The sequence below is a fragment of the Scyliorhinus canicula genome, chromosome 14 (genome assembly GCF_902713615.1).
Source record: "Scyliorhinus canicula chromosome 14, sScyCan1.1, whole genome shotgun sequence".
Lineage (NCBI taxonomy): Eukaryota > Metazoa > Chordata > Chondrichthyes > Carcharhiniformes > Scyliorhinidae > Scyliorhinus > Scyliorhinus canicula.
Genome location: NC_052159.1, coordinates 87,219,340 through 87,232,757, shown reverse-complemented (window position 1 = coordinate 87,232,757; position 13,418 = coordinate 87,219,340). Strand labels below are relative to the sequence as shown.

General features: G+C 45.5%; 1 protein-coding gene across 5 annotated transcripts in view; it reads left to right on the top strand.

Annotated features, from left to right (window-relative positions):
• The window catches only part of grm5b (glutamate receptor, metabotropic 5b), a 772,206-nt gene that overhangs the window by 587,337 nt on the left and 171,451 nt on the right, over nucleotides 1-13,418 (top strand). For all 5 annotated transcript variants that reach the window (XM_038818171.1, XM_038818170.1, XM_038818168.1 and 2 more), the window contains 2 exons: nucleotides 5,247-5,493; nucleotides 8,691-8,859. In XM_038818171.1, the coding sequence (XP_038674099.1) occupies nucleotides 5,247-5,493; nucleotides 8,691-8,859 (416 nt within the window). The remainder of the gene's footprint in view (nucleotides 1-5,246; nucleotides 5,494-8,690; nucleotides 8,860-13,418) is intronic.

Genomic DNA, 13,418 nt, shown 5'->3' with positions numbered 1-13,418 from the left:
CTGATCTTCACCTATCACCTTTGGGAGGCACTCATCCAGCCTACCTATCATTTAAATATTTGAGTAAGCGTATTCTGTGTTCCTCATTGTTTCTGACAGAAAATTGCAGAAATAGTAGAAACCACATGGTAGTTTAGTTCCCTGCATGAGTCTCTTCTCCTGCCCACTAACATTATCCTAGGTAGCCCAATAAGAAATTGGTTGCTTGCACTCCACTTTCATAGAGGCACCATCATGGGCGGTATTCTCCGCTCCCGATAGAAATCGGGATGGCCGTCATGAAATCGGACAAGGTTCCCGACGGTCTCGGGACCCGCTCCCCGCACCTAATTCACGCCCACCCGGGGGGCTAGGAGCGGGCCTCCGTCTTTCCCTGCCGTGACCTCGGCGCGCCGGAAATGACACGCAAAACGGCGCATTTGTGAGGTCATCCACGCATGCGCACATTGCCGTCTTTCTCCTCAGCCGCCCGGCAAGACGTGGCGGCTTGATCTTGCCGGGCGGCGGAGGGAAAGAGTACGTCTGTTTTGGACGCTGGCCCAAACAGGCATCTGGCGCCCGTTTCACGAATGCAGAAACCAGGTGTGGTTGCTGCCGTGGTGAAACGGGCGTGAAGGGCCGGCCGCTCGGCCCATCGGACTTGGAGAATCACCGTTTGCCGTAAAAAAACGGCGAGCAGCGATTTTTCCAAGCCGGGGGGGGGGGGGGGGAGATTCGTTGGGGGCGCCAGGGGGGGCGTAAAAAATGTCTGGAGGCACTTCCGCGATTCTCCCACGCCGCGTCGGGAGCGGAGAATTCCGCCCCATGTCTATGACACAAAGAGCTGAACAGGGCATGTGAACAATACCTGTCTCTTTTTTAATATAAATTTAAAGTACCCAATTCAGTTTTTCCAATTACGGGGGAATTTAACATGGTCAATCCAACTACCTTGCACATCTTTGGGTTGTGGGAGCGAAACTCATGCAAACACGGGGGGAATGTGCAAACTCCACACAGACAGTGACCCAGAACCGGGATCGAAACTGGGACCTTGGCACCGTAAGGCAGCAGTGCTAACCACTGCTCCACAGTACTGCCCTAACAATACCTGACTCTTAAGCAGTGCCAGCTCAGCATCAGCAGTCAATGAGCTCAACTCAAGTTAGACAAAGGCAATCAGCTCGGCATTGGCTGTAATTCTCTGGCCATTCACTAACGGCGGGATTCTCTGGTCCCACCGGGATCGCACCCCCGCCTGCAGGTTTCCTGGCGATATGGAGTGGCTTCAGTGGGAAATCCCATTGGTAACAGCGGGAACAGAGAATCCCGCTGCCTGCGAATGGCGCACTGCCTCCCGCCACCAAGAAACATATGGCTGGGAGGCAAGAGAATCCCACCCAATGCACAATTCCTAACTTTGGGAGTCGGTGGTTAAGTTTTGCAAGTTGTGGAAGTAGCTGAGGAAAACCTAACAGTTCATGTAGGAGGAGTGTCAAATTGCAGGGCACTTAACCACAACACAGGTAGAAAGAAAACCTTCAAATAATGGTGTTGTGTTGCTTGTCCTTACATACTTGTTATTATTCTTTCATTACCATTGAAGATAATGTGCTATATTATCTGGATTACTTCAAAATGCTTTGAATAGAGCCCTTGTTAATGTTAGATATCACTGATAGAATCACTTAGCTTACTATTCATTCAAAGCAATTTATTTAGTTGAAGTCTCTTTCATTCGAATTATTTTGCAAATTGATACATTTTGTTTCAAAGCACTTTGACAGCAAAACAGAAAAGTGAAGAAGTGTGTTTCTTGTCCATTGAAAGATGAAGGTTGTAGACGTCAACAAGGTGAATGTGAAATGGATTTGCAAAATCTACACCTATAAATATAAGAAACGATGAATAGCAAGAAAGCAGTAGAGCTAGTTTTGGTCTGGAGCACATTTCTGGCAACACTGGGTGTGGTAGGTCACCCTAGGCTGATGATCTTGGTAGCTGCCGACATGCTGCGCCAATTAGTTTCGAAGGACCTACAGAAGCATTTTGAAGAGTGGAAATTGGGAGTGAATGAGTGCATCAGTTTTAAAAAGGGAGTAGAATGTTTTCTACAGCCGCAGGAAGTAGGGCATTGATTGCAGCCTTCAAATCCATGAGGTACTGCAAATATAAAGTGAAAAATATATATCTCTGGTCTTCCCTAATTGCAGCTGCAAGATTCTTTAATGCACGCTTAAAATGGCCATATCACAATTTGTATTGTCCCTGTCATTTAGGAAGGTATAATTTGAGAGGCCAGTCAGGAGTGAGTTGGAATAATTAAGTCTAGAGGGGGAATGTTACAGAATCACTGACCAATCAATTATGGAACAAAGGTTCTGACTAGGCTGGTTTTGCCTCAGATAGTTGCTCGGAAGATGAATGGTGGATATGGAACAGAGTTTGTGATGAGGGCCAATGACAGTGACTCTGGTCTTCCTGATATTTGTTGCTGGGGAATTTCTACTCATCAAATGCAGTCTGGCAGCTTAGAGATGATGGAGGGGTCAAGAGAGAATGGAGATGAGGTACAGCCAAGTGTCATCATTGTATATGTGAGAACTGATGCTGGTTAAGGATGATGTTGGTGAGAGGTCGACATGCTTACAAACATTGGGAGGAAAAGCAAGATTGGAAATGAAGTATCTGCTGGCAAGGACGGGGTAAAGGTTTGTTTTTTTTTTGAAGGGGGTGAAACGACAGATTTGAAGAAGGAAGAGAAAGTGCCTGAGGAGACAGTACCATGAACAATTAACATGGCGAGTCCACACTGAGTAAAGGAAATAACTAGATTTATTTACAATACACTATATTCACTGCTCTGTAGCTCCTTACTGGATTCTTCTTCTGGTCCGTGTCTTACTGGCTGACCTTTTATACAACAGTTAATTAGAGTTCCCCCACCCCTAATGGGGGAGCTCGTACTCCGCGTAGACCACAGGGAAGATCATTCCCACCCGGAGGTCCCATGCTGGATATTACAGAAACCAGGAAGTGAAGTTGAGTGGTCAGTAGTGACAATAGGAGCAAAGGAGCAGGAGGCTAGCCTTATGAATAAGATAAGCTCCGAGAGGATGCGAAGGGAAATGGAAGAGCAGCTAGTCAAAGATGCAGGTTCGGGGCTAGGATAGGGGAATGTCAGAGGAAGGTTGGCCCAGTGAGCTAAGGAAAGGCAGATACAGTTGATCAAATGGACTCAGTCTTAGTGACAGTGAAATGATTGAAATCCTCACACTTGTTTGAGTTGAGCGTGGGGATGACAACTGTAGAGGAGTTTAAAAAGACAGATTGTGATAGAGAAAAGGCATTGGGTGGTCCTAGAATCGTGAGTAGAAATTATAGAACAGTACAGCACAGAACAGGCCCTTCGGCCCTCAATGCTGTGCCGAGCAATGATCACCCTACTCAAACCCACGTATACACCCTATACCCGTAACCCAACAACTCCCCCCCCTTAACCTTACTATTAGGACACTACGGGCAATTTAGCATGGCGAATCCACCTAACCCGCACATCTTTGGACTGTGGGAGGAAACCGGAGCACCCGGAGGAAACCCACGCACACACGGGGAGGACGTGCATACTCCGCACAGACAGTGACCCAGCCGGGAATCGAACCTGGGACCCTGGAGCTGTGAAGCATTTATGCTAACCACTATGCTACCGTGCTGCCCAGCAGTTTTGGAAGACGAGAAAAGGACCTAATAATGCTTCATATGTTCCAGCTAGATCTGGTTGTGAATGCCAAAATCAGTTTTCTACCATATCTATTCAAATCTGATTCATAAGGACTTAAGGAAGTAGAGTTGAGGACTTTACTGGGGGAAAGCCAGGATAAGAGATACTAATGGTTAAAAGATATGTAGCAGCAACATTTGTAATCAAATGAATTATAATTCTGCACAGAAATATTTTAAAACTTAGCATGAACTTTGTTGTTAAAGGTATTATGCCAGGAACACTACTTTTTATTTGTTTTTTTGATTGGGCAACCCTGCATTTTCTGGATGTTCTCTTTTTCATTTAATAGTGTGTTGTTCGGTTATTATATCAGTAATGCAGATAAAAATAAAGAACATTTCCAGAGTACTCTGTGTACAGAATGGCACCCCAAAGCATTTCATAAGTTTTTGGGAAAAAAACGATAGATGAACAGCAAAGCAACATATTGAATTTGGATGTTTTACAGCATGACAGATAAGTGAGGCAGCATGGTGGCACAGTGTTTAGCATTGCTGCCTCACAGCACCAGGGACACAACTTAGATTCTGGCCTTGGGTGACTGTCTATAAGCAGTTTGCAAGTTCTCCCCGTGTCTGTGGGACTTTCGTTCGGATGCTCCGGTTCTCTCCCACAGTCCAAAGATGTGCAGGTTAGGTGGATTGTCCATGATCAATGCATGGGGTTACGGGAATGGGGCGAGGTAGTGGGCCTAGTTAGAGTGTTCTTTCGGAGGGTCGGTACAGACTCAATGGGCTGAATGGCCTCCTTATGCACTGCAGGGATTCTATTTTTTTTAAATGTTTGGAGGAGATTCTGAAACCTGGGAGAGAGATGACGAAATAGATGGATCTAAGAAGGGGATGCTATAGGGCTGGACATAAGCAAGAACACTCACTGTTGCTGAAGTAAAATGCCTGTGAAATAAGTAATAAGACTATGTAAAAGGAGTGACAATCATGCACAGAGCCCCCATGCAAATATGATGAAGAGTGGAGAATGTGACCAGGGCGTCATGGTATGGGTGGCATGGAGCCCAGTGGGGTTAGCATTGTTGCTTCACAATGCCAGGAACCCGGGTTCGATTCCTGGCTTGCATCACTGTCTGCCGCGTCTGCACGTTCTCCCCATGCCTCCATGGGTTTCCTCCAGGCGCCCTGGTTTCCTCCCACAAGTCCCGAAAGATGTGCTTGTTAGGTAATTTGGACATTCTGAATTTTCCCTCAGTGTACCCAAAAAGGTGCCAGAGTGTGGCAACTAGGGGATTTTCACAGTAACTTCATTGCAGTGTTAATGTGAGCCTACTTGTGACACTAATAAAGATTATTGTTATTAATATATGGTAAAATACCGAAGTTACATTATCTGTAAGCCTAATATATTTAATATGCTTAACTTTTACCCTCAGTTTTTTATTTAATAGGTTAATGGTGGCCTATATTTTAATGATTAAACAACACATGTAATTGTAATACGAGTCTTCCTGCATTCTTGTTAACAACAGGTTCGGAATCACTAAAGGATCAATATGTCCAAGACACCAAAATGGGGTTTGTGATCAATGCTATTTATTCAATGGCTCATGCTTTACACAATATGCAACAAAGCCTATGTCCTGGAGTTAATGGGCTATGTGAAGCCATGAAACCAATTGATGGGAGAATACTGTTGGACTTCCTCATGAGAATCAACTTCACTGGAGTATCTGGAGATATCATCTCTTTTGACGAGAATGGAGATTCACCAGGAAGGTATCCAAAAATCGATCTATAAAATCGATCAGCATTTTTGTAGTCTTCCATTTAAATATTTCAACTGTGATTATCAGACCGCAACTATTGGCTAATGATTTATTGAAAACTCACTGAATTGACATGGTCATTTTTCAGCATGATTAGAGAAAGATTAGACAAACTACAGGACTTCAGGAAAAATGTTGACAATTATCCACACCAGTGATTATGTACATTAATACCTTCTCTGCTTTAGATTCACCCTATCTTTAACCCCTAGGGTTTTCTGTGATTTGTGTTAAGGTCATCAACTTCCATTCTACCATTCATTTACATTGGCCCAGATGTTCTGAGGAGCAACAATCATCATCAGATTGCCTGCCTCCACACTGCTCCAAGTTTCTTGCTGGGTCTTCCAAGCCTTGCTTTCCAAAAATTAGAGGAGTGCGGCATCCATTGGTGAACTCCGTCGCAGCGCAGTAAAGTCCATGGGAAGACAGGTTATGTCCACTTTTATGGCAGTTGGTGAATTGGTAGGCTGGCACGGCGGGTAGGTGCATTAGGTAGGTGGGCGAGGTAAATCGGTCAGTGGGTAGGATGGGTGAGGTAGCATGTGGGTGAATGGTATGTAGGTAGGTTGGCAGGTAGGTGAGATGGAAGTTGGGTGAGGTGGCATATGGGTAGGTTGCAAGGTAGATGAGGTGGTAGGTGGGTGAGGTTGCAGGTTTGTGAGCTGGTCAGTGGGTGAGTAGATAGAATGAGTAGGGTGGCAGGTGGGTGAGGGCTAGTCAGGTCTAGTCGGGGGAGGGGGAGGGCTGGTTAGGTTGTGTTACGTCAGGGGATAGTTGGTGGGTAGTCAGGGATTTGGGAATAGTTAGCGGGTGGTCAAGGAGTTGAAGGTGCTTGGGATGACTAGTCAGGGTGTCAGGAGGTTAATCGAGGGGTTGGGGGTCAATTTGAATGACTCAGCTGTTAGATCAAGTTTTAATCTGTCTAGTATTTGCTGGGTGACTAGCCAGGTAAATATCACAGACTCACCAGGGTCTCCGGCTCTACTCAGAGTCAGAGACAATAATGGAGTCTCCCGGAGAGCAAGGGAATTGTGTATTGGAAGATGAAACTTCCTCGGCACTTTTCATGCAGGCAAATGTGTCAGGATGCCAACGGGGTCCTGATGCACATCTTGAGTCATATGTCTGGTCAGGTAGATTCATCTACCTGAAGGTTCTAACTGCATAAAGAATAGACAATTAGCTGTACACAGCTGTACACAGCAAATACAGAGGGTTCTCAAGTTGTATGTCTCATCTTCAATGATCCAGATTGGAAGATGTGAACCATTATTTCCAAACTGTCCAGTCAAAAGCTGAAGCACCAGAGGCGGATTTGCAGTTTGCGACACCCTGTGCTCACTTTCATTTCTACCCCCCGCCAACAGCCACCCCCTTCCCCTACCCCACTTCCTCCCAGAACTGGAAGACCGAAGCCACGATGATATATACCTATTGATCATTTTTTCTTCACTTGTAAAAGCATACCTGAATGAATAATTGCTTTGCTGAAATCCAAGCTTGCCTCTAGCATGAAGCTACAATTCTGATCAAGGATTTCCAATAACCCTCACTCTCACTCACACCCATACCCCCACATGAACACCCTTCTTCCCCCCACTTCCTCACACCCATACCCCATCCCCTCACATTTGTATCCCACTTCCTCACATGCTCCCACTCTCACCTTACTCACCTCTGGGGTTCTCCTTCTCCTCGGCTGCCTCGTCTCTGTGCTCCTCGTTCCCGTCCACTGCCTCAACTCTGAGGTCCCCCATCTGTTCTGCTGCCTAGGTCTTGGGTCCTCCTTCCCCTACGCTGTCCCGCCTCTGGGGTCCCCCTTCTGATCCGCTGCCTTACCTCTGGGGTCATTCTTCTGCTTAGACTTAGAACAGTACAGCACAGAACAGGCCCTTCGACCCTCGATGTTGTGCCGAGCAATGATCACCCTACTTAAACCCACGTAACCCGTATACCCGTAACCCAACAATCCCCCCATTAACCTTACACTACGGGCAATTTTAGCATGGCCAATCCACCTAACCCGCACATCTTTGGACTGTGGGAGGAAACCGGAGCACCCGGAGGAAACCCACGCACACACGGGGAGGACGTGCAGACTCCACACAGACAGTGACCCAGCCGGGAATCGAACCTGGGACCCTGGAGCTGTGAAGCATTGATGCTAACCACCATGCTACCGTGAGGCTCTGCTGCCTCAGCTCTACTGAGGTTCGCTGCCTTACCCGGGCCTTTGCCCACTGCTGCCTTGGCATTTGCTGCCTCATCCGCACCTGGTGCTCATCGCATGCAGCTGCCTCGCCATTGCCTCGGGATCTTGCTTTCCTGCTGCCTGCCTTACCCACACTGATCTGGTGATCACCCAATCTGCCTCTCTTTGCTTCTCATCCAATTGCGGTCTGGTTTCACTTTGCATTTGCTCCTGATAGGCTCATTTTGACAAATGCAGAGAGGAAAGAGCCTATGATTGCAAGAGCAGCTTCACCTCTTTTGGGACTCTGTGCCTCGGCACAGTGTGTTTCACTAAATCCGTCCCTGTGACGTGCCCATTTAGTGTAGAAGTGTGAAAATTCAATGGGGGTATTTTACAGCCCCTCACGCTGATGGGATTTTCCAGTCCTGCCAATGTCAATTGAGTTTTGAATGGCTCACCACGTTTCACAGACCTGCCCCCACCACAACGGGGCTGAAAATTTCCACCCAAAGAAACAAAAATCAAAATACTTTGCATTAATGTTGACTGGATCAAGATAATATTGATTTATTTGCCTTTAAATTCAAAAAAGTTTATTTTCTGTCCATCTATGTCATCATTCATTGGATGTTAATATATTTGGTTTCCAGTTACCAAACTCAATTTTTATTAAACTTACTTTCAACAACAATTCCACATTAAATATTAGCTATTGCCTTATTTATCCTTTGCACTCAATTGTTTTATAGATATTGTGAATGGTCAGAAAAAATATTAAGAATTGCACACAGGCAATGATTGCGGGACGTGGGGGGGGGGGGGGGGCACAATGTGGGTTGCTGGCCAATGCCACTTCTTCATTATACATGTGTAAACTGGATGACGTAACTTACTGATGGTTGTACTCAGGATTCTGGTGTATTGTTTTAACAAACTGTTCTTGCATTTAGGTATGAAATCATGAATTTTAAAACGCTGGAAAAAGAACAGTTTGATTATGTTAACGTTGGAAGCTGGGACAATGGAGAGCTAAAAATGGCTGATAATAAAATCTGGGCCAGTAAAAATCTTGTTGTCCGGTCTGTCTGCAGCGATCCATGTGAAAAAGGGGAAATAAAAGTGAGTAACTTGTCTAAAATATATCATGTGAATTAATGGTCTTGATTTTGCAGTAATAACAATATTAGCAAGACTTTCAGCACTCATCATTTTTATGGTTAAGTCGGAAAGCAATTTCTGAGGTGTAGTTATATTTTGAAATTCAGAAGTTACTGTCAGGGATACCCTGTTCGTCCACAGGCTGTGCTATTTCAGTTCTTGTTGATTGACTCGACATTGTATTAACTGCAACAGCATGAACCTGCTAGTGACCACTAGTTCCGCACAAAAATTGGCTGACAAGGTTTGAGCCGGTGCATTCAGGAGTAAGTGTGTTTTTAATGTCCGGTAAGTAACCATTCCTGCTGAGCTACCTCTCTGGCCCTGATAAAAATAATTCCATATGTGTGGAGTCTTATTTACCTCGAAGAAACTTAGTGTTAGAAATTGAAAAATATTTTTTTTTTTTAACTTTTCTTGTCTGTCTCTTTTATCTCTCTCCCTTATTTCCATCTGTACCCCCCACCCCCCAATCTTTATTTCACTTTCTCTTCACAATCAAAGCTCATTTACATTTTCTTCTTTATACTTCCTGGTTTGGACTCTGTGGGCTGGGATTTTGTGGTGGAGGCAGAGATTGGGAGGCAGATTGGCTTCTGGGTCACAAACCCGGCACTGACAGGAAGCAGGAATTTGGTGGTATTTTGGTGGAGGTGAGTTGTCAGTTGGGTCTGGGACAGATTTTCCACCCAATTGGTGAATGAAGTGCCAGGAACACAGGAAATGCCGACCATATCATGACTTTGCTTCAATCCTGTGGCTACCATTTGGACTTTACTGTTTAAATTGGAAAACAATGGCAAGTGCAGGAAGTAAGGAAGTCACAAAAGTGACACTGTACTGAACAATTACAGGCAGGAAATCCTTAATTGTTCTCCCATGTTATAAATCAAGGTGGTTAAATCAGAACATATTATTACTGATGATACAGAACCAACATTTCAGCCATAAGTTCCAGTGATCTAATTTGTTTCGTCACATCTGCTTTCTTAGGAAGCACGGACATTTCTTGATGAGAACTTCATACTTTGAATAGATGGCAGAAAGAGTAAGCTCCAAATCAGTTATTTTAATTATACAACCAGCTCAGATTTCAATATTCTGCAACTAACTGGTTAGAAAAGCAGCATTTGGTACAGGCTGAAAGCCTGCATCCGTGACCTGGTCGTTATGTCACCTCCCCCACTTTGGGCTTCTTTTTCGGCTGGGGTGGTTGGGGGGGGGGGGGGGGTGCGGTGCAGGGCATATGTAAAATACAATGGCCGTCCCACCCAAATGAGCTGTCACCCATAATACGGTAGGTGGGTAGGTACTGAAATTAGCAGCCCAAACGCCATATTCAAATGAATGATAAAAGACCACTTGAGATTGTTACAAGCCAATTGACCAGGATATTGCACTGCCCAGGCCATGACACGGTTGTGAGGGCAGGCAGATAGGGGTGGGCAGTCTGCTTTTTGAGTACAATTGAAAAAGGTGGGGAGAAAGGGGCACATCATTTGGGGGTGCCTTGTGCACATCAGAGGCACTCGAACACCCTCCCTTTGATATGACCCCTCCCCCACTTTGTTCCTTGCTACCTGATGAGACCATCAATTCACGCGACATGTGGTTAGAAGTGGTTTTAATCGTCTTACAACAGAGCCTGCCTATGACGGGATGAACTCCAGATGAAGTGACAGGCAGGCTCTCAGCATCAACCTTTATACATCCGGTTAAGGGGAGGAGCCATGGGCGGAGCCAAGGGTGGAGCCCAGTACAAGCTCCTCATCTCCCCCTATGGGTAGAGCCGCGCAACTACACATGAACCAATACAATATACAGGCTCAACATATGTTGTACAATACAGTGTGGATTATTAGTATTTATAATTCACCACACTACCCGCCTCTGAAATCCAGCTAAAACACTCCCTCCCCTCCCACTCCCCCCTCCTTGCCACCTCCCTGTGCTCACAGATTCCTGCTCACCTTAAAAACACAGGACATACCAATCTCTTGGAGCCATCACTCTTCTTCTTGCTCTTCCTTGCAGTCCCGACAATGCCCACTACTGAGCTCTGGCACTGTTGGGACTGCTAGAGTTGCCAGCCAACAAGATTGGCCAGCAGCTCTCGAGGATGGTACGCTGAGGGGCGGAAATTCCTGTGAGCTTCTTTAACCCGCTAACAGCACATTATGGCTGCTGTGTGGGCTTCTTCCACATGCACCAACTGCCAGACAACTTTCCTTCTGGGGGCGAGCAGTGCACCTTCAACCGTTCAAGCCCCACAATCAAATCCAGCCAAATCCTCTCAGAGATGTGTGTTCAATTTTCAGAATGGCAGATAATTGGGGGACACAACAAACGCAAAACATGTATAAGATAGTGTAAGGCAAATAATGCTAAATATAAAATAAAATTTAATGTAGAAATGTGGAAGAAAGAAGAATACTGTGGAAATAGATTCTAGGCTAGGTTATAAAATGTTTTGGCACAGGATTTCTGCATGATTTACATCCAAATACCAAGATGAAGTGGCCAGAATCAAATGTGTGTGAAACATTGCAAAATTTTAAAAGTGAGTGTTACGACCCCTTACAGGGACGAAACATGTATAGCAACATGTAGTTGACTGGAAATCCCTTAAGGCTAGGATCTGGATGGTGAGGGATTTGTTACGTGTGTCCAAGAAGGTTTTTGGAACAATTTGTGCATAGTCCGACTGGAGAGGTGGCTATGTTGGACCTCATACTAAGGAACGAGCCCGGCCAGGTCATCAAAGTTGCAGTCGGGGAACATGTGGCGAACAGTGACCACAATTCCGTAAGCTTTCGGACACTCATGGAAAAGGACGAGTGTGTCCTAGGGTCAAGGTGCTAAATTGGGGAAAGGCTAACTACAACAAGATTAAAGAGGAAGGTATAGGTGGTCTGATTAGCAAGTTTGCAGATGATACTAAGATTGGTGGAGTTGCAGATAGCGAGGAGGACTGTAAGAGAATACAGCAAAATATAGATAGATTGGAGAGTTGGGCAGAGAAATGGCAGATGGAGTTCAATCCAGGCAAATGCGAGGTGATGCATTTTCGAAGATCTAATTCAAGAGCAGACTATATGGTCAATGGAAGGGTCTTGGGGAAAATTGATGTGCAGAGAGATCTGGGAGTTCAGGTCCATTGTACCCTGAAGGTGGCAATGTAGGTTGATAGAGTGGTCAAGAAGGCATATATCATGCTTGCCTTCATCGGACGGGGTATCGAGTACAAGAGTCGGCAGGTCATGTTACAGTTATATAGGACTTTGTTTAGGCCACATTTGGAATACTGCGTGCAGTTCTGGTCGCCACATTACCAGAAGGATGTGGATGCTTTAGAGAGGGTACAGAGGAGGTTCACCAGGATGTTACCTGGTATGGAGGGTGCTAGCTATGAAGAAAGGTTGAGTAGATTAGGATTGTTTTCGTTGGAAAGACGGAGGTTGAGGGAGGACCTGATTGAGGTCTATAAAATTATGAGAGGTATGACCGGGTGGATAGCACAAGCTTTTTCCAAGATTGGGGGTGTCAATTACAAGGGGTCGTGATTTCACGGTGAGAGGGGAAAAGTTTAAGGGAGATGTGCGTGGAAAGTTTTTTACGCAGAGGGTGGTGGGTGCCTGGAACGCTTTGCCAGTGGAGGTGGTAGAGGCCGGCACGATAGCATCATTTAAGATGCATCTGGACAGATATATGAACGGGCGGGGAACAGAGGGAAGTAGACCTTGGAAAATAGGGGACAGGTTTAGATAAAGGATCTGGAGCGCAGGCTGGGAGGGCCGAAGGGCCTGTTCCTGTGCTGTAATTTTCTTTGTTCTTTGTTCTTAGGCAGGATTTGTAGGCTGTTGTTTGGGAGAGGCTGTTTGAGGGTAAATCCACATTTGGCATGTGGGAGTCTTTTAAGGAGCAGTTGATGGGAGTGCAGGACAGGCATGTGCCAGTAAAAAGAGAGAACAGAAAAGGCAGGATTCGGGAACCATGGATGAGCAGGGAAATTGCGAGTCTAGTCAAAAAGAAAAAAGATGCATACGTGAGGTGCAGGCAACTAAAAACAGATGAACCATTTGAAGAATACAAGGAATTAAGAGGGCAAAAAGGGGTCACAAATTGTCCTTGGCAGACAGGATTAATGAGAATCCCAAGGCATTTTATATGTATATAAGAGGGTAGCTAGAGAAAGAGGTGGTCCACTCAAGGACAAAGGAGGGGAATTATGTGTGGAACCAAAGGAAGTAGATGAGATCCTTAATGAGTATTTTGCGTCGGTGTTCACAAAGGAGTGGGACAGGTTGAATGGTGGTGTCTCAGAGGGATGTGTAAACACTGTAGAACAGGTCGCTATTACGAGGGAGGAAGTGTTTGGTGTGTTAAAAAGCATTAAGGTAGACAAATCATCAGAACCAGATGGCATCTATCCCAGATTACTGAAGAAGACAAGAGATGAAATCGCTGGGCCTCTACCAGAAATCCTTGTATCACCGTTGGCCACAGGTGAGATCCCAGCG